Below are 27585 nucleotides of genomic sequence, written 5' to 3' on the forward strand. Positions count from 1 at the left end.
CAGCTCCACCCTATTTCACCCCCACTATATTGTTAAGAGTGTCCATTTTAACCAGCCGCCTTTTGGCAGCAACTTGTTTTTGGGAGAGCCTGCTTTCTGCAGCTGCATGTGACTATGATTGTCGCTGGCCTCCTGGTCATCTCCAGGCCAGCCTAGGCGCCCAGCCCCCCCGCCCGTCCTGATCGCTATCCTCCCTCCCTCTGCCTACGATCTCAAATGCAGAGTGGCAGTGGAACCCCCATCCTCACCGATCGCCCCAGAGGCCCTGCCCGCTTGGCACTGCCCACTGCCTGTTGGGCAGTGCCAAGGTGCCCCTTGGGCAGTGTCAGGGGGCCAAGCTGGCAATGCCGAGGGGACACCCCCCCTTACCCCTGACCTCTTGGGGGGCTTCCATAGCTCCCCTTCAATCCAGTGGGGCTGGGCTGCCATCTCCCCACTAGTGGGGAGCTGTTGTAAATCCCACTGGAGTGAAACACTCTTGGCAGGGGGGTGGGGGAGGTTAGCAGGCCCAGAGACCCCAATCCCAGGCCCATTAATAAAATGTAAATGAAGATTTAAATAATGTATTCAGCTCAGTGCCTATTTCTGGTGCTGAGCTGACAACGCCAGAAATCCAGCAGCCAGAGACACACGGAGGCCGTGGTGCCCAGTGGGAAGCCCACTACAGAGCCTCTGCTGATGTCGGGCTGGGAGTATTGCCCCCATCATTTTTCCTTTTGATGTTACCAACCTCATACAGGTTAAGTCCAGCAAAGTTATAACAAGTACAGAAGGCAATTGACTTCCCAAAGTAACATTATTGAATTGAGTTCTCGTGATTGGAGTTCACCCATTGTAATCGTGCCAAAACCTGATGGAACACACAGGTGAAGTCACCTCCTTTATACATCATTGTTTTCCCCTAGTCACCGAGGTAGATACTTGTTTTCTTACTGCTGCACTAATTCATATCTCAAAACCATCCCTTCAGACAGCTGTACTTATCAGTTTCTCTTTTCTACCGTTATTTTGTTTTACCGTAATTTCATTATTCAATCTTGATTTTCCTCAATTCTAACACCTTCCTCTTTTTTTCAAATGAAGCATCATAATGTGAAAGGCAATTTCATTTCTCAACTGTTTCTTAACAGTTTTATCTTATCTAACATTACAAAGATTTAAAGGCATGCATTAACATAAAATATCCCCAAAGTATTTACAAATAAGGTTCCCACACTCGTGACAGTGCACCAGCAATTATGTTCTCTCAGCCACATGAATGATTTTCAAATTTAACAGTTGCAATTAAAATCTCCATCTGAATACCGGGTCTTCCGAATTCGAAACGTCTCCAGAAATATTAGGGGATTATGGTCTATGAAACTGATTGTTTCTGCTGAATTCCTCAAAACATAATTCCCACAAATGTTGTAATGCCAATACCAAACTTTGTCACTTTTTCAATGGTAGAATACTTCTGTTGATGGGGATTTAACTTCCTTGAGAAATGCCCCACAGGATCCTCAATTCAAAATTCATTTTCCTGTAACAGCACAGCTCCCACGCCAATGTCGCTAGCATCCACAGCTAGTCTTTGTTAGCTGCACCAAATTATGACACTGGCACTGTTGTCAACACAGTTTTTAAATGTTGGAATGCAGTTTGGCAGTCCTCCGTCCAGTTAAATTTCTTATTCTTCTTCAAGTGTTCTGTTAGTGCTACTACACTGCTAAAGTTTGGCACAAACTTACTATAAAATCCACTCCAAAAGAGAAAATGCTGGAAAATCTCAGCAGGTCTGGCAACATCTGTAAGGAGAGAAAAGAGCTGACGTTTCGAGTGCCGATGACCCTTTGTCAAAGATCCAAAGGTCATCTGGACTCGAAACATCAGCTCCTTTCTCTCCTTACACATGCTGTCAGGCCTGCTGAGATTTTCCAACATTTCCTCCTTTGGTTTCAGATTCCAGCATCCGCGGTAATTTGTTTTTATAAAATCCACTTGTTCTCAGAAATCTTAAAATCTCTCTTCTTGTTGTAGGCTCTGGAAAATCCCAAAAAGGCCTGAATTTTCACATCTCGGGAAGCCATTTGACCATGTCCCACAATATGTCTTAAAAATGAAATTTGAGCTTTAACAAATTCACTTTTTGCCAAATTCATGACTAGATTAGTCTCTCTCAAACTTTTAGGTGTTGCAGATGTTCTTCCCAACTTTGACTAAGCATATAGAATCCCTACAGTGCAGGAGGAGGCCAGTTGGCCCATCGAACCTGCACCAACGACAATCCCACCCAGGTCCTATCCCTGTAATCCCACGTTTTTACCCTGCTAATTCCCCTGACACTAAGTGGCAATTTTGCATGGCCAATCAAACCTAACCCACACATCCAAAAGATGTGCGGGTTAGGTTAAATTGCTAAATTGCCCCTTAGAATCAGGGGGAGTTATGGCATTAGGGCCTGGTGGGTGGGATTTTTTTTCTTTGCAGGCTCAATATTCTGAATGGCTTCCTTCTGCACTGTAGGGATTCGATGATTCTATCTATGGTGTGTGGGCGGAAAACGGGGCATCATAAACACCCCTTCAGACAGCTGTACTCACCAGTTCCACTTTTATCCCATTTCTTTATTTTGTCTCAATTTAATTTTTTTAAATCTTGATTTTCCTCACTTCTTAATATTTTAAATGTCTATCTTTTAAAATTTCTTCTAATGTCAAAGATCCTAAGTTAATCTCCTTGGTAAATAGCAAGGCAATGTACTTATTTAATATTGCCGCCATTTTGCTATGATTACCTGAGTTTATCATGTGTACCCTTACTGATTCTGCCCGCCCTAATTTTTTTTGTTTGTGATAGAGGAGTATAACTTTTTTTATATTGTTTATCAATTTTAATTTAGTAGTTTTTCTTTGCCTTCCAGTTGTGTCTTTGATTTCTATCCCAACCTTTCTGTATTCTCTTTTGTCAGCCTGCCATTTGTTGTCTCTGTACAATCTACATTAATAACTTATGTGAAGGGACCAAGTGGCATATATCCAAGCCTGCTGATGATACAAATCTAGGTGCAACAATAAACTGTGAGGAAAACATAAGAGTTTGTAAAGTGGGCTAAGTGAGTGAGACCGCTTTTCCCTTTCCTTCCCTATGTCATTGGTTCTGTATCTTTCCATTTGCTTCAAGACCTTGCTTACCTTTAATTTCTCTAACATGTAGGCTTTCCCAGCTCTTGGCTGCTGCTGTATACTGTACAAAGTACTATCTTTGTCTTAATTATTGAATTTTCTGCACATACACTGGGTCAAAAACCCATTGAGCCAACATCTCATCTTTAAGTTTGTGACCCTGCTGGAATATTTAGGATGGGGAGGTTCCCTGATCTAAAACATCTAGTGGATGAATCTAAGGAATTGGCAATGACTTGTTACAATGGTGACCCCAGGTCTAACTCTGCAAGTTATTTAATTCTCGTGGGAGGTAATCAGCAGTGAGGCCATTAGCCACACTCAAGTAATTTGGGGCCAGACCAGGCCCCAACCATGATTCTCTGGACCCCATTTCTATCAACTAGAAAGCAATTTTTTTTAGAAGTAGAGCAGGAAAATGTATTTATAATTTTGATTTTTTTAAATAATGAAACCCTAAGACGATGCTAATGCAAGCTGGCATTTTAATTGACAAATACAAGATGATAAATATAATCTATTTATAATGAATTGATTGTAATCTGTATGCTACTGTTTGCTTCAGGGGTACAGGAGAGGATGTCAAAGTCAAACCATACTTGCCCAAGGAAAAGCAGTTTCTGGTGACGAGGAATGGTATGAACTTGTTCATAATGAATCAATACTTTTTAAGATAGTCGTAATACATTATTATGACCTGGTGTCTCCTTGCTATTTAAAATAATGCTTAGCATCAGATTGTTTCACTGTTTACTTTTTCACTGATCAAATATTCTTACCTCTTTAATACTGTTAAACACCTACTTAATGAACTTTGGTTTAGTTTTGAGAAGTGGAAGAAACTAATAATGCCACTTGTACTGTTTCACCAAGAGTCTTTCTCCCCCTCATACAGTTCCTTGCTATAAGCGCTGCAAACAGATGGAGTATTCTGATGAATTTGAAGCAGTCATTGAAGAGGATGATGGCGATGGTGGATGGGTGGATACTTATCACAATTCAGGTATCATGATCGTAACTCAAGAAGGGATAGTTTACATTTTGAGCATGTTAACTGCACAATTTTAAAACTGTCAAGAACTGTTGTACTTATAATTTGATAAACTGTTTTGAAAGCTGAACTATTGACTGGAGGCAGCCAAAGTAAAATCCAGCCTTTTCTTTTTACCTGTGCTGGGTTTTATTTATTTATATTCCATTTATTTATAATTTATAAATTGTGCAAAATGTTACTCAGTTTTGCAGAAAATGCTAAAAGGTTGGTGAGCTGCACCTTTTTGAGAAATTACTCTATAGTTACTATTGTCCACGCCATTAAACTGTGAACTATAAATTTGCCTTAGAATATTAAGATATTTGTGCATTTTTTTGCACATGTGCTTGGGTTTCCTTTGCTGGTAATGTTTACAAGACTGCAAATATGTACCAGGATTTCAATTAATTAGTTAAATATGAGGATTTGCTGTGCTTTAAAGATGAACAGATATAGGCTAAAATGGTTGAGTAAGAATTAGAAGATCTAACTGAAAGAATCAAAGGGCATCACAATCTCCTTTCTGAATCCCAGATGAGATTATTGTAATTGCTCTCGGCTGTCCATTTTTCTTAATGTATAAGCCTAACTGTTGAACGTTGCGAGAATTTTTTTTTTTGCTGACATGAATTGCCATCTTTGCCATTACGTGACACCATCAGTTTCTTTACTGAATCTTCCTCTCGTTGGCAGGTGTTGCTGGATTGACAGAATCTGTCACAGAGATTACTTTAGAAAGCAAAGACAACTCAAAGTGTATAGGCAGCACCACAACGTGTATGGATGATAATGAGGAAGATGATGATGAAGGAGAAGCAGCTGATATGGAAGGTGAGAGCACAGTTGCACTCTCAGTAGCTGTCTGTTTGGAATACTCAATTCTTTGTGTTCTTGACTCTTGTTGATTCCCTTAGTATCAATCAGTCAATCTCTGACTTGAATATGCTCACCTACTGAGCATCCATGGCTCTGTGGGCAGAGACCCAAAGATTCACAACATTTTAAATGAAGGAACTCCTTTCCATTTCAGTCCTAATTCTGAGACTGAAACCCTGTGTTCTGGACTCACTACCCATGGAAATTGCTGCCATAGGTAGTGATTGAAGTTTATAGTACAGGTGCATTTAAGGGGAAACTTGGCAAGCATATGAGAGAGAAAGGAATAAATGGTTGTGACGTTAGATTTAGATGAGAAAAGATGAAGAAGACATGAGTGGAGCTTAAGTATCAACAAGGACCAGTTGGACCAAATAGCCTGGTTCTGTGTCATATATCCAACATAATCTTATGTAGCTTGATTTCCAAAATGAATTTTCAATATTGTGTGCATCACAGAGCACCCTAGCATGATTCATTCTGGGAATCGGGACAGGGCCTATTCCTGTGTGAGAGGCCGGCAGCATAATGCTGAGCAGGCCGCTGCACACATGCGCAGTGGCCAGCCTCCCGATCACTGGCCAGCTCGATTGCTGGCCAGCCCTGCCATCCCCTATCACTGGCCTTCCGACCCCCCTGACCGACTGATCGCTGGCCTCCCAAACCTCCCCGGGTTAGCCCCCCACCTGGCCAGCGCTGGTTCCCCTCACCCCCCCGCCCCCCCCACCCCCCCAAAACCTCTTTGGCCAAACATTTTGTTACCTATCCTAATGAATCCTTGTTTGGCTTGGTCTGGTTACACGTCTCCAAACACCTTGGGACATTTTCCGATGTTAAAAGTTCTATATAACTGGAAGTTAAAGCCCGAATGGCAAGTTGATGTCATGATAGAAATCATAGAAACCCTACAGTACAGAAAGAGGCCATTCGGCCCATCGAGTCTGCACCGACCACAATCCCACCCAGGCCCTACCCCCATATCCCTACATATTTACCCACTGATCCCTCCAACCTACGCATCTCAGGACACCTAAGGGCAATTTTTAGCATGGCCAATCAACCTAACCTGCACATCTTTGGACTGTGGGAGGAAACTGGAGCACCCAGAGGAAACCCAAAAGAGAAAAAAACGGAATCATCGGAAGGTATCCACAATTAGCCAATTTCAATGTAAATTATTGCCATGTAGTATAATAGTATTTGGCCTGACTACTTATCATTGAACTGCTGAGTTCTATTTGTGGTCCTTGTGTTGCTATTTTAGTTTTGGCAACTGGTTGCCCCAATCTTGATGATTGAATTGTATTCAGAGTTGTAGTAGGTAGGTGAAGATAAAATAATGCATTCTGTTCAGCGATCTGTACTGCTACGCATGTACAAATAATAATCTGGCAATCTATTAATATGGTTATATGGTCAAATTGATATATAGTTTGTGTTCTTGTTTGAACATCTTGGTGAATGTTTTGTTTTCTTGCAGCCTATGAAGAGAGTGGCTTGTTAGAAGATGCAGATGATGTAAGTTACAAAATGCTGCAATATGAGAGAAAAAAAAATGTTTTAACTGTCCTCGTCATCTTGGTCAAGTATAGTGCAATAAATAAACTCAGCTTGTCATGAGGCCACTTTGGTCAATGTGTCTTGAGTGGCACTGGCAGAGGAAAAATATTAGGCCAATTCTGGAAGAAACAAGGAAATTCCTTTCTGATCCCCAAAGGCAAGAGAATACAGATGTTGAAATCACCAGTCCCAGTTTACCTGCCTACATATTGTAACTCGGGAAGTCGTCCACTTATGGAAGCTTATCCAGCTCATTTGAAAGCCTTCTGTAAATCACATTTGCAACACGTGAAACCTATTCCAGAGAATAACAACTCTGCAAAAAAGTCACATGGACAATTGCAGTTTAATTAAGGAAAGCCAGTATAGATTTCTTCAGGGAAAATCATGTTTAATTAATTTGCTGAAGTATCTTTTAAGAAGCAACAAAGAGAGTTGATGAGGACAATGCTGTTGATGTGTACATGGACTTCCAAAAGGCATTTGATACAGTGTCACATACCGGGACTTGTGAGCACAGTTATAGCTCATGGAATAAAAGGGACATTAGCAAGATGGATATGAAATTGGCTGAGTGATAGGAAACAAAGTAATGGATGTTTTTCAGGCTGGAAGAAGGTCTGCAGTGGAGTTGCCTGGAACCCTTGCTCTTCCTGATTATGCATTAATGATCTAGACCTTGGTGTACAGGGCACAACTTAAGAATTTGGGAATGATACAAAACCTGGAAGCATTGTGAACTGTGAGGAGGATAGCGTAGAACACCAAAGAGACATCGGCAAGTTGGTAGAATGGGCAGACAGGTTGAAGATGGAGTTCAGTGCAGAGAAATGTGAGATGATTAATTTTGGTAGGAAGAACATAGAGAGACAATATAAAATAAAAAGTACAATTCTAAAGTGGGCGCAGGAGCAGACGGACTTGGTGTACATATGCGTAAACCATTGCAGGTAGCTGGTTTGAAGTGGTAAGTAAAGCATATAGTATCATAGGCTTTATTAATAGAGGCATAGATTATAAAGGCAAGGAGGTTATGTTGAACTTGGATAAGACACTGGTCCTGCCTCAGCTGGAATATTGTATCCAGTTCTGGGTGTCATGCTTTAGGAAGGAAGTGAAGACATTGGAGAGAATGCAGAAAAGATTTATGAGAATTGTTCCAAGGATGAGAAACTTCAGTTATGAAGATAGATTGGAGAAGTTAGGACTGTTTTCCTTCGAGAGGCTAATAGAGGTATTCAAAATCATGAGTCTGGACAGAATAGTTAGAGAGAAACTGTTCCCATTCATGAAAGAATCGAGAATGAGAGGCCTCCAATTTAAAGTAATTGGCAAAAGAAGCAAAAGCAATATGAGAAAGAGAATTTTTATACAGTGGTGGCCAGGGTGTGTGGTGGAATCAGGTTCAGTTGTGACATTCTAAAGGGAATTTGACTGTTATTTGAAAAAGAACAAAATGTGCAGAGTTACAGGGAAAAGGCAGAAGAATAGCATGATGTGAATTACTCATTTGGAGAGTTGGTGCAGGCACAGTGGGCTGAATGGCTGCCTCCTGCACTGTTACAATACTATAATTCTGAATACTTTTATCCCCGTATGTGCATGTTTAAGTGGCTTGTATCAAAGATTTTTAAAGACTGCACAGTTCAACCATTATCCTTGCAAATAATTCCTTTATAGTTACCTCAAGTGAGTTTCCAACACCGGACCAATTAGAAGGCAGGAGATTGCCCACACTTCATAAATGAACCTGAATCCAGAAATAAACAAGCAGGGTCAGGTACTAAAAACTGCTAATAACTCTTGACTAGCACGCAAACAGATAACCTGACTTCTGCTCTGTATGATTCCCAGGTAATACCTTCTAGTATTCGGGTATTTTTTCTCTTACAAAAAGAAAGTCAGAGAATGGATTGACCTAGTTTATCCCTTGCTTTCTCCACTAGGGACTGACTCATGGCTGTATAGGTTTGGATAATGTAATTCAAATGGAGGGAGATTTCATTTAAATGCTTCCGCAAAAGTGATACATTTTGAATTAGAGTAGGCTATAACTGAAACCTGATATTGTTTGCATTGCTTTGCTCTAGGCAACCCTTGATACCAGTAAGATAGAAGCGAACAAGCCCAAGGCAGATGCTGCTGGAGAAGATGGAATTCTTCAGACGAGAACTTATGATCTATACATTACTTATGACAAGTATTATCAGACACCAAGACTTTGGTTGTTTGGTTATGATGAGGTAAATTGTTCTTTTTAAAGCATTGTTATGCAAGAAGCACAATATTTCACAAATCTTTTTGTGGGCTTCATTTCCTTGAATATTATTGATTATTTTTTATGGGTATGACTGAAGTGTGGTGTGCACCAAATTCTATTCTTTTAATGTGATGCAAATTTTCTATATATGACGATTGAGGTATGCAAAACTATATTAAACCTTAGATATAGTTTTTTTTTATTCTGACGTTTTTAGCAACGACACCCACTGACTGTTGAAGAGATGTATGAAGACATTAGCCAGGACCATGTCAAGAAAACAGTGACAATTGAAAATCACCCTCATTTGCCTCCACCTTCAATGTGTTCTGTTCATCCATGCAGGTATTTTTTTTTAAATGTCAATAGACAAACCTATTTCTAAATGTTCACTAAAATTAAACAGTACAGTGTTCCCTGGTAACATTTAAAACATCTGATTTCAATAATATATTTAATCTGGATTATTAAAACAAATATTTATATTGGAATTAAAGGTAATTTATGTAGCTATAGAAATTTGAATATTTGTTTATCTAAATCTAATGTGCAATTGATAAGTAAAACATTTGGCTGCCCCAAAAATTCAACAAGGATAAAGTTGAGGCTATGTTTTCTGATCGTTATGGTTCTCAATATCTTTAGATCGGTTAGGATTGTATTCACTGGAGTTCAGAAGAATAATGGAGGGTCTCATAGAAACCTATGAAATTCTAACAGGCCTAGACAGTGTAGATGCAAGAAGGATGTTCCCGATGGTGGCAGTGTTCAGACCAGGGGCCACAGTCGGGATAAACTGTTTAGGACAAAAATGAGAAGACATTTCTTCACCCAGAGACTGGTCAGCCTGTGGAATTTTGGTACCACAGAAAGTAGTTGAAGTCAAAACATTGCATGTTTTCAAGAGGCAGTTAGATATAGCACTTGGGGCGAAGGGGATCAGAGGATATTGGGGGAAGGCAGAATCAGGCTGTTGAGTTGGATGATCAGCCATGATCATAATGAATGGCAGAGCAAGCTTGAAGGGCCGAATGGCCTCACCCTGCACCTAGTTTCTATGTTTCTCAGTCTAGATGCATCAACTAGCAACTACTAGGTGTGCAAGTCCACAGATCCTTGAAGGTGACGTCACAGGTGGAGAAGGTAGTGAATAAGGCATATGGCATGCTTGCCTTTATAGGACGGGGCATAGAGTATAAAAGTTGGGGTCTGATGTTGCAGTTGTATAGAACGTTGGTTCGGCCACATTTGGAATACTGCGTCCAGTTCTGGTCGCCACACTACCGGAAGGACGTGGAGGCTTTAGAGAGAGTGCAGAGGAGGTTTACCAGGATGTTGCCTGGTATGGAAGGGCTTGGTTATGAGGAGAGATTGGGTAAACTGGAGTTGTTCTCACTGGAAAGACGGAGGATGAGGGGGGACCTAATAGAGGTGTATAAAATTATGAAAGGCATAGATAGGGTGAACGCTGGGAAGCTTTTTCCCAGGTCGGTGGTGACGTTCACGAGGGGTCATAGGTTCAAGGTGAGGGGGGGGGAGGTTTAACACGGATATCAGAAGGACGTATTTTACGCAGAGGGTGGTGGGGACCTGGAATGTGCTGCTGGGCAAGGTGGTGGAGGCGGACACACTGGGAATGTTTAAGACTTATCTAGATAGCCACATGAACGGAGTGGGAATGGAGGGATACAAAAGAATGGTCTAGTTTGGACCAGGAAGCGGCGCGGGCTTGGAGGGCCGAAGGGCCTGTTCCTGTGCTGTATTGTTCTTTGTTCTAACTACTGAAAGCGGTCTACTTCTATCAGTGCTGTCCTTCCTTTAATGATTTTAAACATTGTTACCATAATGCCCCCTTATCTGCTTTTTAACAATTAAGACTACATTGTGCCAGACTATCTGCCTTAGTTATATTTTCTTATACCAAACTGGTGGATCCGTGCTACAAACTCTCTCATCCCTCAATGAACTTGTCATTTTATGGAACTCTACACTGTGCACATTGTTGTAACTAAGGCCTTATTAGTATGATGTTTGACAGTGACACTCGTATATCATTCTCCATTTGCAGGTGGGATCTGTACTTTTGTCTGCATGTTGTCATAGAAAAAAAGAGAATTTCACAAATGTATTTTATTTGGAAAGATAGCACATTTCTTTTTCTTCTTTAACCAATTCTGGATTCTCTGCAGCAACATGTAGCCAGAATAGAGATTGAGCATCGAGTCTACGTTCATTCGGAGTATAGTTACTCTGAATTGATGATTTTTTTTTAATACAACAGATCACCTCAATTATTTTTATGACTTCCACGTTTTAGTTCATTGCATACCTTACCAATATCTCTTTTGCAGCTCACAAAGAATTCAAAGGAATTAACTGCATATTGAATTTGGGTATTGTCTGCAGATTCGGACAGCCCTCTCGGCTTGTATCCAAATCATCAATATACAAATGAACAGAAATGCACTCATTCTTGTCCAGATTATGTAAATACTTCTAAGTCTCTACATTTTCTTTCCTGTTTAAGTGACAATGCAATACTGTAACCTAATCGTTCCCGAGAGATCACTTGTATTTGCTCTCTTCTGTCAGTGCTCTTTGTGTATTTGTAAACAGTAGTTTAAAAGTATCTAACTTCTTGTATTATAGACATGCAGAAGTAATGAAAAAAATCATTGAAACAGTTGCAGAAGGCGGAGGTGAACTTGGTGTACACATGTATCCTTTGAAGTTAACAAATGCCCAAAATATTAATGAAAGCTTAGATTTTGATAGTTTCTCTTTTTTTAGTAACAAATTATATTTATCTAGTGCCTTTAACGCAATTTCTAGCCACTGCTTTTCTCACTCGTATCAACTTCTCCATCTATCCTTGACAAGAAGCTGCTAAAACAATTGATTTCAGTCTTGCTGATGTTTCCTATTCCATCTTAATGTCTCAATGCATCTGTAGAAGAAGTGGAGAAAGGGATTATAGAGTAATCTTAGCCAGTCAGAAATCATCTGAAACACAGTGAATATACAGAGTTTGATCCCACAGCAGCAGTTCATCTAAATATTTATTATTTTCTGAAAAGAAGTAACCTTAGCTGAGAATATAATGGTCTAATTTCTAAATTCCCTTGACTGGCATCCTGCTCCGTTGTGGAGGCATGGTCATTGAATATTTTTAAGGCTGAGTTGGATAGCTTTTTGATTGACCAGGTTTGTAGGGGGTAGACAGAAAAGTAGAGTTGCGGCTACAATCAGATTAACCATGATCTTATCAAATGGCAGAGCAGGGTCAAGGAGCTGAATGGCCTACTCCTCTTGATTTGTATGTACAAAGTGAACAGCAGCCTTGAATATTATAGAAATGATTACCTGGCCCATGGTTGACTACATAGTCTGGTTGTCAAGGCTCCACACAATTTGGAGTTGGACTGCTCCCTGCCCCTGGGTGAATGAGGCAACATGGTGGTTAGCACTGCTGCCTCACAGTGCCAGGGACCCGGGTTTGATTCCTGGCTTGGGGTCACTGTTTGTGTGGAGTTTGCATGTTCTCCCTGTGTCTGCATGGGTTTCCTCTGGGTGCTCCAGTTTCCCCCGTCAGTCTGAAAGACATGCTGGTTAGGTGAATTAGTCATGCTAAATTCTCCTTCAGTGTACCCGAACAGGAGCCGGAGTATGGCGACTAGGGGATTTTCACAATAACTTCATTGCAGTGTGAATGTAAGTCTACTTGTGACTAATAAATAAACTTGAAGTTCGCAGCCAGCTTGTCCAGTACACTTAGTATAGCTAATTGTCCTCTGTGGAAGGCGGAATCTCCATCAGCAGCAGGACTAGAATGTGAAGTTGCTCTCCAGACACATGCTTTCTGAATCATTATTATTAACTTGCTCTTGCTTGTCCACTTCTCTTCTGTGAAACTTCTGCACCCTGTCCCAACAATGCAGGGTGCCAATTCTTGAGCTGACCTTTGCTTGTGTAAAGTTGCGTTATGCTATATCCTTTGCAAGGATACTGTCCAGAAGCCGTGCTCCTGATACCCGTTTCTCCACCCCTTCCCAGCACCACCTACCCTGCCAAACATTATGCCCTAATGACAGCCTCTTGCAGAGAGGACACTGTGTATGTCTCCTGGTATGTCCCCTTGTGGTTGGCTACTCCTTAATACTGTGTGTCAGCTTCTCCTATAGGAAGGAAGTTCTTAGTGTCAACCTCATGAAGATATTTGGAGGATGTGCATGTCGGGGTAAAATAGTGTTATGAGGTTGTCAAAAATGGCACAGTTGTGAGGAGGTGAGGGAATGGATAATGAGAATAGTGGGTGCAGAAAACTCCAGTAGCACCAGAAAAAAACAGATACTTCTGAGCCTCTGTTTTCCTAACTGATGGGGCAGCTGTACCATAAGGAACTAAAATCAGTCCATACTATGTTCAACATGGCATTGGCTATGTAGTCTCAATTCCTGTGAAAAGGAAGGACAGGAAAGGCAGGATTCGGGAACCATGGATGACCAGGGAAATTGCGAGTGTGGTCAGAAAGAAAAAGGATGCATACATAAGGTCTAGGCAACTAAAGATAGATGAAGCACTTGAAGAATACAGGGAAAGTAGAAAAGAACTCAAACAGGGAGTTAGGAAGGCAAAAAGGGGTCACGAAATGACAGGCAGGATTAAAAAGAATTCCAAGGCATTTTATACATATATTAGGGTAGCTAGAGAAAGATTGGTCCACTCAAGGACAAAGGAGGGAAATTATGCATAGAACCAAAGGAAGTGGGTGAGATCCTTAATGAGTACTTTGCATTGGTATTCACAAAAGAGAGGGACACATTGATGGTGTTTCAGAGGGGTATGTAAACCCTCTAGAGCAAGTCACCATTAAGAGGTAGGAAGTGTTAGTTGTATTAAAAAGCATTACGGTAGACAAATCCCCAGGGCCAGATGGCATCTATCCCAGATTACTGAGGGAGACGAGAGGAAATTGCTAGGCCTTTAACAGAAATCTATCTTTCTTTCTTCATTGGCCATAGGTGAGGACCCAGAGGATTGGAGGATATCCAATGGTGTTCCGTTATTTAAGAAAGGTAGCAAGGATAACCCGGATAATTATAGGCCCAGTAGCTTGACATCAGTGATAGTGAAATTATTGAAGATTCTTGGGGATAGGATCTATACACATTTGGAACTGAATGGTCTGATTAGCGAGAGACAGCATGGTTTTGTATGAGGGAGATCATGTATCTCTCTTTTTGAGCTTTTGAGGAGATAGCAAAAATGATTGACAAGGGAAGGGCCGTAGATGTTGTCTCATAGCTGGCTTGTGCAAAATGTTAAATTACACGGGATCAAGGGTGAATTAGCTAAATGGATTCAGAATTGGCTTGGCCGTAGAAGACAGAGGGTAGTGGTGGAAGGGTGTTTTTCTGAGTGGAGGTCTGTAACTAGTGGTGTTCTGCAGGGATGAGTATTGGGACCTCTGTTGTTTATAATATATATATAAATGACTTGGAAGAAAAAGTGGCTGGTCTGATTAGCAAGTTTGCAGATGATACTAAGATTCCTGGAGTTGCAGATAGTGATGAATGTTGTCAGAGAATACAGCAGGATACAGATAGGCTGGAAAATGTGGTGGAGAAATATCAGATGGAATTTAATCCAGACAAATGCGAGGTGATGCATTTTGGTAGATTCAATTCAGGTGATGGCAGAACCATCAGGAGCATAGACACAGGTCTGGGATTACAGGTCCACAGATCCTTAAAAGTGGCAGCATAGGTGGAAAAGCTGGTGAAGAAAGAACATGGCATGCTTGCCTTCATTGGCTGGGGCATTGAGTATGCAAGTTGGCAAATTATGTTAGCTGTATAAAATGTTGGCTGACCACGTTTGAAATACTGTGACCAATTCTGTCACCACACTACCAGAAGATCATGGCGGCTTTGGAGGGAATACAGAAAAGGTTTACCAAGATGTCACCTGGTATGGAGGGTATTAGCTATGAGGAGAGATTGAATAAACTAGGATTGCTCTCCCTGGAAAGACGAAGGATGGGGGCTGATCTGAAGGAAGTTTATAAAATTGAGAGGCATAGATTAAGTGAACAGTTGGAAGCTTTTTCCCAGGGCAGAAATGACAATTACAAGAGGGGAAAGGTTCAGTAGAGATATGCGGGGGAGGATTATTTTACACAGAGGGTGGTGGGAGCCTGGAATGCCAAGTGAGGTGGTTGAGGCAAACACATTAGCGACATTTAAGACTTAAATGATAGACACATGAAGAGGTGGGGAACAGAGGGATACAGGCTGTTGGTCTAGATAGAACAATGTGATCAGTGCAGGCTTGGTGGGCCGAAGGGCCTGTTCCTGTGCTGAACTGCTCTTTGCTCTAATCTCCTCGTAACACCACTCATGTGGAATTCCTCACACCTGCTATTTTCTAGTGAAGATTCAGTGTCAGTTATCTAATGACCAACCTAGAAATGTACTGCTTGAGAGCTGGAAACTGAGAGATGGGCAGTGTGTATGTAGGATTCCAGATGGTGCAACTGACTATGTAAGTTCTAAACTAAAACAACTATCTTTGGCAGACACTGTAAACCAATATCAGAATCAGGTAAGTTTTTAAAACTCGGGCATTGATGATGGTTGGTGCGTCAGCCTAGTCCACTAATGAAATCTGTTATGTAAACATGTGACTGCGAGCTGGACATTTTCCCCATTTAGCTTGAGATAACCCTGCAAGCAAGTGTTCCATATGAAGGTAGTCTCAACTGGACATGCAATGGAAAAGGTAAGTGTTTCATATACCAGGTTGTATTATTTTAGCAGATTAACCTCCAGCAGTACAGTCATACAATTGATTTTCCTAAAACCTCAGATCTGCCAATGTGCTTAAGCTCTCTGGATTTGAGGGAGATCTGCCAGTATAGGGAGCAAATGGAGGACAAGAAGAAATGCTAATGTGTAGATATCTCAATGGCTTGACTTAAGATACTTTTAAAAAATATAGCAATGAGTTTCACACTTATTAGATATCCAGTTATCGAAAAGTGTCATCTGTATGAGTATTGCCACAATGGCAATAGCTTAATAGAATTGAAAATTGAAAGCTGCACTTGTGACGATACTGTGCTTTGAAGAAATGTATTTATGTCATGTTTCTTATGCAGGGATTATCGGTGCTGCTTTGTCTGTACCTAGCAGCCCATGTTGGTACTGCTAATTGCTAAAATGTTTGTTTTAATCTGGACTAATACAGGGTAGTTATTTTCATGTTTTCCCCTGGGACTTTTCAGAGTGGAGCTTGATTCGGGTTTTGACAGGAAAAGTCATGAAATTAGGTGGGGCTAGGTTCACAGAGAGAAACGCAGCTCAATTGCTGTTTGGGATCTGCAGAGAGAAGAAATAGCTCTCTATCTGTCTCTTTCCCTTTCTGGATTTGGAGACTGGAATCTGCCAGAAAATAGGTCTCTTTCTCTGAAGTTCTGCTGCTTGAAGGTAGATCTTACTCTGGAAGCTGCTGGGAGTCAGAAGACAGGTGTCTTTCTGTATCTGTCCAGAAAGGTTTAAAGGCTGGAAATCCAGCATCCATGTGAACATATCTGTTTTTGGTGTTAATTAGTTCCTAAATAGGGTTTATGTCTATGGGGATATTGCTTAAATTGGGACTATAGAGATTGATAGCTGTTAAGAATTATATTTTCATGTTGAAGTACTTTAATTGGTAAGAGTTATGCTAATTTTTTTAAATTTTCTAACTGCGTTCTTAAATAAAGTTTGTTTTAATAAAAACTATTTAGTGGCTCAATAGAATCACGTCTGGAAGCGAAATACCTTCTGTTCGCACTGATGCCAAAATCAAATAAACTTGGGGTCTAGGCTAACTTCATAATATACCTTGGAGTTTCTGATCTGGTCCCTAACAGTACTGCACATAATCACACTGCCATTGGAAGGCAATAAAATCATGATGAAATCTTTTGGTAAAACAAGAGTTTCAGATTGGTCCCAGTTCAGATTTGCCATGTCTGATTAAATACTTAGCCAAGTCAAACTTGGTACTTTGGGAATCCAAGATCATACATAAAGAAACTGAGAAATGTATCTAATGGTCTAAAAACCAGGAAAGGAAGTGGACATAAAGGTGAATGTAAGATCATTTCAATGAGATTTGGGATTGATCTTCACAATCCTCTGAACCCAACTGTGATGCTACTAGTGTAATGGCTCTGCAAAGTGTTTTCTAGGTTGCATATCAATATTTTATTATTTAAATCTCGCAATAAAAGATGGGGTAGTCACCAAGTATGCTTATCAGAATCTTTCCTTCATTATATTTAGGCTAATGTGGCAAAGCGTGGTTCCCCTTTTAATCAGATTTCTATTTTATTTCTATCTTCCGTTCCCTCTACCCCTCTGCCTGTAAGATAGTGTGAAGCCGCCACAATGAGAATACGTAATAATAATGTTTGTCAATGTTAACCTCTTCGGTCATTAAGGACTTCCAGAGGACCCTCACTGGGCACACAAGTAGTTAGATTTGTAATGTTTAAATATTAATTTGTATCTTAAAAAAAAGCATTGCAATAATTACATTGACTTTTAGTGATGTTTCCTTAACCTATTGGTTTTCAGGTACCTTCTAATATTTTTGAAATTTGTTCAAGCAGTCATTCCAACAATTGAATATGATTACACAAGACACTTTACCATGTAGCTTCAAAGTTTACACAATCAGAATATTCTCAGAATATGTTCTGGGTTGACAACATGCTGCTGCCTTTCAACTGTGGCTAATAATTCGCTCAACATAATTTTGACCATTGCTTGTTCAGGTTCAGTTCCTTTTTATAGAAGTTCTGTAATGAGATTGACAGGAGCTTGTCTGTTTATCCAAATGAAGAAGCTGAATTCAACTATGAAACTTATTTTCTTTTTTTTTCATGGATTTCTCATTTTGTGCTCCCCTGTTCTACTTTTGAGTAAACAACTGAAGCAAATACATACTCTCTAATTCATGTTTCATTGCATTTTGAAAGTAAGATGTATTGACTTCTATTAAACCGATTTATATTTGCAGTATACAAATAAATGAAAAAGTCTGACAAAGGTTTTCTTAAAATGTTCTGTTTTTCTTGCAAATGGGATTGCAGCATGTGTCAGGTCATGTGTATGCTTGGGTAAATTATGTATTTAGCATTTAACTGGAAAATAGTGAACATAATTAGCATTACACAAGAAAGAAGGAAAACTAAATTTAAAGCAAGATCACCAAGGGAGGCAATGATCGCTAGACTATTAATCCAGAAATGGACCCGGGTTCGAATCCAGCCATGGTAGATTGTGGAATTTGAATTCAATATAAAAAATATCTGGAATTAAGAACCTACTGATTGATCTTGAAACCATTGTTGGAAAAACCCATGTGGTTCACTAATGTCCTTTAAGGAAGGAAATCTGCCTTCCTTACCCAGTCTAGCCTACATGTGACACCAGAGCCAAAACAATGTGGCTGATTCTCAACTGCTTTCTCAACAAGGGCAACTAGAGATGGGCAATAAATGCTGGCCAGACACTCTAATCCTACGAATGAATAGAAGAAAAACTGAGGGGGAACATAATTCTATTCCTCTATCATTGAGCTGGTGCCTATCCTTAGTATTAGTTGTTCCATTGATTGTCAATATGTCATCATGCTTGACAATACTGCGTCAGCAAAACATTAATTGCTTGATTTTTAAAAAGATTTTGAATGAACAATATTGTGGACTGTTTGAGATGGATTGAAAATTGTAAATTAGATACAAGACCAACGAACTCTGCAAGATGCCTTATTTTTTACTGCCATTAAAAATGTATTATTGAGTACCTTCTGCAATTCTGAACTATACAATTTCACAACATATTCAAGAACGACCTGTCATTACATGAACTATTATTTTTCCATGGTGTTTATTTCAATTTTCATCTTGCATTTATATAGCACCTTTAATATAGTAAAATATCCCATGGAGCAATACCAAACAAAATTTGGCCCCAAGCCTCTCAGATGTTAGGACAAATGGAGACAGAACTAACTTACAACAATTCATTGCTCAGTAGAATAATCTTTGTAAGCTTCAATTTGTTGCTTTGGTGAGCTTGTATGTTTACGAATGTAAGCACAAAATACTTTAATTTTCCAGTGTTATTGGTTATTCCTTGATCAAACCAAATACTGATTAAAGTTTTATTTGCTGCCTTAAAAATGTATTTAGTATATGGATCTCTGGAGAAAACTCCACTGCACCAATGTGGTATTTCTATTTCCTATATCAAACATTCTGCAGTCCTTCTGCCTGAGCTTTCCAATTTAGTACCAACCTGTGTCAAAACACACAATTGTGAAATAAAACATAGATTAATAAATTTCCAAAAACGTGCTCAAAACCTACAACAGCATGATCGGTATTGAATTATATAGCAATAAAATGGAGTGTGTTAATATAACGAAAAATAAGTAAATCATAAAGAAGGTGATAGATGTGAATGTTGGGCATAAATCAAAACAGTGAGAAGAGCAATGAAATAGTAAGAACTTAGCCATTTGAAATCTGTTTTAATATTAATACAAGTATTGCAGATGAATATTTGAATGAAAAATGTGCACCTTTGTGTAATTTCTCTGCAATCTCCCCTCATACCCTTTCCAAGCTTATCTTTTCTATGAAGCCCATCTCTTGCTCCATTGACTGAATTCCCACTAAAATATTGACCACCCAACTTTCCTTCCTGGCCCACATGTGGTTAACAGAACACTCTCCTCAGATACTTTTCCCCCTCCCTTTCAAATTTGTCATCATTCTTCCCTGTCAAGAATAATCCTTGGATGTCTCTGTCTGTTACCAAGCCACCCCATCAGTACCTTCAAAGTCCTTGAACGCACGATCACTTCCCAAATCCTTGCCCATTTTCCCCTGGTCTCCATGTTTGAAGCCCGCCAATCAAGTTTCTGTCACCATCACAGTCTTGAAATAGCCCTTCTCAAAGTCCATGATATTCTGTGTCACCATGTATACCTCATCCTCCTTGACCTATCTGCAATGTTTGACATGATTGACCACACTAACCATCTCCATCGTCTCCCCATTGTCCAGCTGCGTGGGACTACACTTGCCTGGGTCCATTTGTATCTATCTAGTCATAGCCAAGTTTCCCTTCCCACTCTCACTCCATTTGGTCTCCCAAGGATCTGTCTTTGACCCCCCTCCTATGTTTCATTCACATGTTGGTCTCAGCAGTAGCATTTGAAAACATAGCATTGGTATCCTGTACGCTGAAAACAGTCAGCTCCATCACCATTACCTCTCTCCACTCAAACATTTCCAACTAAATATCGGTATGATTAAAGCCATTGTTTCAGTTGCTGCCAGAAACAACGTTCTGTAGCCCGCAAGTCTGTCTCCATATCTACCTCTTGTTGAACCAGACTGTTCACAAACTTGATCCAAAGTGAGATTTCAACCAAATATCTGTAAAATACTAGAACACACCATAACATTGCTCAACACCACTCTATCTTAGTTCATCTGCTGCTGAAAAAACTCATACATGCATTTGTCACCTCTAGACTACCTACTTCAATTGGACTCCTGGCCTATCTTCCACCCTCCATAAACTTGGCTCATCCACAACTCTGCCCAAATCCTAACCATTGCCAAGCCCTGTTCACACATTATCCCATTCTCACTGACCTACGTGACTCTAGAAATAACAATTTCTTGATTTTAAAGTTCTCATTCTTGTTTTCAAGTCCATCCATAGCCTTACCCTATATCTCACCTCCAGCCCTATAACCCTCTGAAATATATGAACTCCTCTTGTGCATCCCAGATTTGAGCAGTTCCACCTCTGACAATTCTGCCTGAGCCCAACCTCTGGAATTGCCTCCCTAAACCTCCCTGGCTCTTTACCCCTCTGTCCTCCAATTGAAGCCCAAAGACAAATTTACTCCTGTGCTAAATATGAACATGCCATCTGCCTTCCCAATTGCTTGCTGCACCTGCATGCTAGCTTTTAGTGACTCATGAACAAGGACACAGGTCCTTTTGGACACCAACATTTCCTAACCCCTCTCCATTTAAAAATAAACCGTTTTTTTATTGATAACTTCACACTTATTCACGCTATAATTCCATCTGCCATATTCTTGCCCATTCATTTAGTCTGCCAAAATCCCCTCAAAGCCTCCTTGCATCCTCCTGCAACTTATATTCCCACCTAGTTTTGTGCCATCAGCAAATTTGAAAATGTTGCAGTTGGTCCCCAATTCCAAATCATTTATATGGATTGTGAACAGCTGTGGCCCCAGTAGTGATGCTTGTGGTACCCTACTAGTAATAGCTTACCATCCTGAATGACCCATTTATTCCTACTGTTTTCTGCCTGTTAGCCAATTCTCAATCCATATCTGTATATTACTCCCAATCCCATATGCTGTAATTTTGTTTACTGGCCTCTTGTGTGGGCCTTCTGAAAATTTAAATACACCACATCCATTAGTTTTCCTAATCTATGCTCAAAAGAAAAACTCCAGTAGGTTTGTTGAATGTGATTTCCCTTCCATAAATCCATGTTGACTGCCCAACCCTGTCATTATTGAGAAAGTAGAATATAAATAAAGGGCTAACTCAGAAAATATGGGTTAGCATAGCTTAATAAGGGTTAGAGAGGATAGCATGACTTGAATAAAATGAAGGCATACAAATAATGGAATGTTCTTGGGGGGAGGGGGGGGAAACAACAGATTCATAAGTAATTTAATTATGGGAGTAATTGTATTCTGGTAAAGACCTATTGGGTAAACAAGGTAGGAAATCCATTGTATTGAGGAATGTGATTAGATCTGTACAAAATTGAATATATTCATCTAATTAGATCTGTGTAAAAGACAGCTGATGTGATTACATCTGCACAGACTTGAATATACTCGTATGATCTTTGATTTGATTTATTATTGTCACATGTATTAACATACAGTGAAAAGTATTGTTTCTTGCGCGCTATACAAACAAAACATACCATTCATAGAGAAAGAAACGAGAGAGTGCAGAATGTAGTGTTACGGTCATAGCAAGGGTGTAGAGAAAGATCAACTTAATGCAAGGTAAGTCCATTCAAAAGTCTGACAGTTCTTGAGTCGGTTGGTACATGACTTCAGACTTTTGTATTTTTTTCCCGACAGAAGAAGGTGAAAGGAAGAATGTCCGGGGTGCGTGGGGTCCTTAATTATTTTGGCTGCTTTGCTGAGTCAATGGATAGGAGGCTGGTTTGCGTGATGGATTGGGCTACATTCACGAGCTTTTGTAGTTCCTTGCGATCTTGGGCAGAGCAGGGGCCATACCAAGCTGTGATACAACCAGAAATAATGCATTCTATGGTGCATCTGTAAAGGTTGGTGAGAGTCGTAGCTGACATGCCAAATTTCCTTGGTCTTCTGAGAAAGTAGAGGTGTTCGTGGGCTTTCATAACTATAGTGTCGGCATGGGGGGACCAGGACAGGTTGTTGGTGATCTGGACACCTACAAACTTGAAGCTCTCGACCCTTCCTACTTCGTCCCCATTGATGTAGACAGGGGCATGTTCTCCTTTACGTTTCCTGAAGTCGATGACAATCTCCTTTGATTTGTTGACATTGAGGGAGAGATTATTGTTGCTGCACCAGTTCACCAGATTCTCTATCTCATTCCTGTACTCTGTCTCATCATTGTTTGAGATCCGATCCACAACGGTGGTGTCGTCAGCAAACTTGAAAATCGAATTGGAGGGGAATTTGGCTGCACAGTCATAGGTGTATAAGGGGTATAGTAGGGGGCTGAGAACACAGCCTTGTGGGGCACCAGTGTTGAGGATGATCGTGGAGGAAGTGTTGTTGCCTATCCTTACCGATTGTGGTCTGTGAGTTAGGAAGTTCAGGATCCAGTCGCAGAGGGAGATGCTGAGGCCCAGGCCGTGGAGTTTGGAGATGAGTTTTGTGGGAATAATGGTGTTGAAGGCTGAGCTGTAGTCAATAAATAGGAGTCTGACATAGGTGTCCTTGTCATCTAGGTGTTCCAGGGTTGAGTGCAGGGCCAGGGAAATGGCGTATGCTGTGGACTGTTGCGGCGGTAGGCAAACTGTAGTGGATCCAGGTAATCCGTTGGGCTGGAATTGATTCGTGCCATGACTAACCTTTCAAAGCACTTCATAATGATGGATGTCAAAGCCACTGGCCAATAGTCATTAAGGCACGCTGCTTGGTTTTTCTTGGGTACCGGGATGATGGTCGTCTTCTTGAAGCAGTAATGGACCTCAGATTGTTGTAAAGAGAGGTTGAAGATGTCAATGAATACCCAGCCAGCTGATCCACGCAGGATCTGAGTGCACGTCCGGGTACTGTATCGTCCAATCTGTATAAAAGACAGCTGTAATAGAACAAGTTGTGGCAGATCCTTCTGAGCACTCCCAATAGCCATTGTAAGCGCAAAATAAAGTAATATTATGTGGATTTGCTGCGATGTAGGTTCTTTAAAATTTTTCTTGAACATATTTTCCAAGTCTCTAATTATCATATCTTTTATAATATTATGAACCCAGCTAATATTACTGGACAAGTCCGATTCCAGAGGGGAACCTGGCTTGATAGATCCTAACTTTTTTGAAACCATGAAGGAAAGTTACTGAATAAATTCACAGGAGCCTCCTGATCAACTTCTAACACAAAGAATAAAACTTTTATTAAACAAGAAAAATTGAATTATGCTACACCAGACAAATAGTTTGGAAAGATCTCAAAAACGCAAGAAAATGATTCAAATATTCACTATTCCTTCATCCCCACAATATCTTTACAGACACCTACAAATTGGGAAAGATAAAACAATTTTACCATATCTATCTTATACTCTAATATTCAGGGTAAGTACGCAGTACATGTGAATTAAGAGGCAAACTGTAAATTATGGATGCAACCAAAGCAGATTTTATGGATCTCTCAACAGCCCACCCAGGCACTTGTTATACTGTGAGTCAACTGGCCTCACTGAAACACACTTTCTCACAAGAGTTTTCAATCTCCACATTTGAGGAGCTCACCTTGGAATTCTCTCCAAACGTTGTTCCTCCTCAGATGGCTTAAACAAGAAGCAAAAGAGAAAATGCGAGAAAATCTCAGCAGGTCTGGCAGCTTCTGTAAGGTGAGAAGAGCTGATGTTTCGAGTCCAGATGACCCTTTGTCAAAGCTAAAAGGCATAGAAAATGGGAGATATTTATACTGCAGGGTGAGAGAATGAAAGATGAGTTATTGCCACAGAAACCAGGGGAAAAGACTGCTAATGTCTGTCCACAGAGAGAATAGAGTGTGTGAATGGCCAAATGGCAGAGAAGCTAAAATGAAGATGTTGCGTTTTTATTGAGATCTTTCCCCTCCCCTCCCCTGCTTTCCGTGGCTATGACATCTTTCATTCCTTCACCCCGCAGTATAAATATCTCCCATTTTCTATGCCTTTTAGCTTTGACAAAGAGTTGGCTGGACTGGAAACATCAGTTCTTTTCTCTCCTTACAGATGCTGCCAGACCTGCTGAGATTTTCCAGCATTTTCTCTTTTGGTTTCAGATTCCAGCATCCACAGTAATTTGCTTTTATGGCTTAAACAAGGATCCGCCTCCATGGTTTCAATCTCACCTTCTGAGATTCTTTTCCCCTGGATCTCTGAGTATTTGCAAACTTTACCTTCCAAGCACACTTTCAGATCTTCAGCCATGCCAAACAGAACACCACTGCTCTAAAAGGGTAACCATTCAGAGTGAGAAAAGCACTTTCATTTTGCTCCTGAGTGACCAACATCTCAATTAGATCACCCTTCAAGTTCCTACATTCAAGAGAATACAAGTCAGGTTTGTACAACTTGTCCTTGTAATTTAAATCTCCAAGGCCTGCTAGCACCCTGATGAATATGCTCCAAGGCCAGTATAACCTTTATGAATTAGTGTCCAAACCCAAACACGACTCCATTGGGCTTGGTTGAGTTTGATGTATGACTTCCTCCCCTTCGTATTTCAGTCTCTTTGAGGTAGAAGCTAACTTTGCAGAAGCTTTTTTTAATGGAGATTTATCTAAAGTCCTATTATATTTTCATAGGTTTCATAGAATCCCTACAGTTCAGAAGGAGGTCATTCAGCCCATTGAGTCTGTACTGACCACAATCCCACCCAGGCCCTATTCCCATAACTCTCATTTACCCTGCTAATCCCCCTGATACTAGGGTCAATTTAGCTTGGTCAATCAACCTAACCTGTGCATCTTTGGAAACCCACGCAGACATGGGGAGAAAGCGCAAACTCCACAAGACCGTGACCCGAGGCTGGAATTGAACCTGGGTCCCTGGCGCTGAGAGGCAGCAGTGCTAACTACTGTGCTGCCCAATATCATTATTTGCTTTTATTATACATAATACGTTAATCTCCTTTATGTATTTTTAGTTTCCTTGAACCACTGGCAAGTTATCCTTTTCCTTTACTTTGAAGACTGCGTGGGTTTCCTCCGGGTGCTCTGGTTTCCTCCCACAGTCTGAAAGATGTGCTGGTTAGGTGCATTGGCCATGCACAATTCTCCCTCAGTGTACCCGAACAGGCGTCGGGGGATTTTCACAGTAACTTCATTGCAGTGTTAATGTAAGCTAATTGTGACACTATAAAATAAATTTTAAACTCCAGCACTGGTGATGTTGGGGAGGGGGTGGATTATGGGTAGGTTTTCAACTAAATAACTTTTTAAGCATGCCAAGTGGAGAGAGCCAGACAACCTCAATTGAATTTACATTTACAATTCAAAAGAATTTACGGCTAAAAATGTAACTTCCAAACTCCTCATGAGGCACATAGGTGAACCTGTGCTCTGCCACTTTGTGATATCCCAGCCAATCACATCAATAGATGGCTGATTATGGACTGAGCTCCCACATTTGGATTTTATGCTTCCGATGTGCGTTGGCAACAAAAATGTTGACCCTTATTTGTACAGCTGCAGTGGGTGAGTTAAACATTAATTGTTGTTCTTGAATGGAAAAAAAACTCAAGCATGTGATGTAACAATTTTATAATCTAATAGCGTATGCAATTTTCCTTAATCCAAAAAGATATGCTTTCCTCTGTTTTCTGCTTGGCTAATCCATTTTTCCCAAAAGCAGGAGAAAGGAGTTGTCCCACAATACATGCCAGGCGTTGGCACACTCCACATTGCTTTGGATGTCTTCCTGAGGTGGCACTCGAGCCTGCAGCATGCTAATCCTGTGGAGGAATGAGTAGGTCTGCTCTCCACTACATTTTCCTAAGATGTTTATTTGCTTGGGTTGAGCACTTTGAAATGTACAATATTCCAACAGGAAACGCTGGAAAACACTCAGCATTTGTGGAGAGAGATGCAGAGCCAACGTTTGAGGTCCATAATCTTCAATCAAATCTGGGGGAAAAAGATAGCTAATTTGAAATTGTAATTGAACTTATATTTTTATCCAATACCACAACCGCAGAAAATGCTGGAAAAAAATCAGTCGGTCTGACAGCTTCTGTGGAGAGAGAATAGAGTCAACATTTGAGTCAGTGTTTTTATATTTTTATCCAACATGTTTCTTCAGCCGCAACCTGAAATGTGCCATTATGTTTTTATGATTCCGGGTTCCTTTCTCCTGGGCTTGTGCAGATGTTGCACCCGAAGTTCCGACGGAGCATCAGGAGATGGGCGGCACGGTGGCACTGCTGCCTCACAGTGCCAGGGACCCAGGTTCGATTCCTGGCTTGGATCACTGTCTGTGCAGAGTGTGCACGTCCCCGTGTCTGCATGGGTTTCTTCCGGGTGCTCTGGTTTCTTCCCATAGTGCGAAAGACGTGCTGGTTAGGTGCATTGGCCATGCACAATTCTTCCTCAGTGTACCCGAACAGGTGCCGGAGTGTGGTGACTATGGGATTTTCACAGTAACTTCATTGCAGTGTTAATGTAAGCCAATTGTGACACTAATAAATAAACTTTAAACTTAAACTCCAGCACTGGTGATGTTGGGGAGGGGCGATTATGGGTAGGTTTTCAGCTAAATAACTTTTTAAGCATGCCAAGTGGAGAGAGGCAGACAGACAAACTCGATTGAGTTTACATTTACAATTCGGAAGAATTTATGGCTAAAAATGTAACTTCCAAACTCCTCATGAGGCACATAGGTGAATCTGTGCTCTGCCACTTTGTGATATCCCAGCCAATCACATCAATAGATGGCTGATTATGGACTGAGCTCCCACACTTGGATATTATGCTTCCGATGTGCATTGGCAACAAAAATGTTGACCGTTATTTGCACAGCTGCAGTGGGTGAGTTAAACATTAATTGTTGTTAAAGAAAAAACTCACGCATGTAATGTAACTTTATTTTATAATCTAATAGCATAAGCAACTTTGCTCAATCCAAAAAGATATACTTTCCTGTTTTCTGCTTGGCTAGTCCATTTTGCCCAAAGGCAGGAGAAAGAAGGTGTCCCACAATACATGCCAGGTGTTGGCACACTTCACATTGCTTTGGGTATCTCCAAGGCATGCCCTTCCTGAGGTGGCACTCGAGCCTGCAGCATGCTAATCCTGTGGAGGAATGAGTAGGTCTGCTCTCCACTACATTTTCCTAAGATGTTTATTTGCTTGCG

General features: G+C 40.6%; 1 protein-coding gene across 1 annotated transcript in view; it reads left to right on the top strand.

Moving 5' to 3' along the window:
- The window catches only part of atg3 (autophagy related 3), a 35521-nt gene extending 16208 nt beyond the window's left edge, over positions 1-19313 (top strand). Inside the window, exons 4-11 of the mRNA XM_078232627.1 lie at positions 3730-3800; positions 4060-4167; positions 4891-5028; positions 6554-6591; positions 8724-8876; positions 9111-9238; positions 11543-11611; positions 17518-19313. Coding sequence (XP_078088753.1) covers positions 3730-3800; positions 4060-4167; positions 4891-5028; positions 6554-6591; positions 8724-8876; positions 9111-9238; positions 11543-11611; positions 17518-17599 — 787 coding nt within the window. The 3' untranslated portion in view covers positions 17600-19313. The remainder of the gene's footprint in view (positions 1-3729; positions 3801-4059; positions 4168-4890; positions 5029-6553; positions 6592-8723; positions 8877-9110; positions 9239-11542; positions 11612-17517) is intronic.
- Positions 19314-27585: the final 8272 nt, after the last annotated feature.

This window comes from Mustelus asterias, chromosome 17 (assembly GCF_964213995.1).
Source record: "Mustelus asterias chromosome 17, sMusAst1.hap1.1, whole genome shotgun sequence".
NCBI lineage: Eukaryota > Metazoa > Chordata > Chondrichthyes > Carcharhiniformes > Triakidae > Mustelus > Mustelus asterias.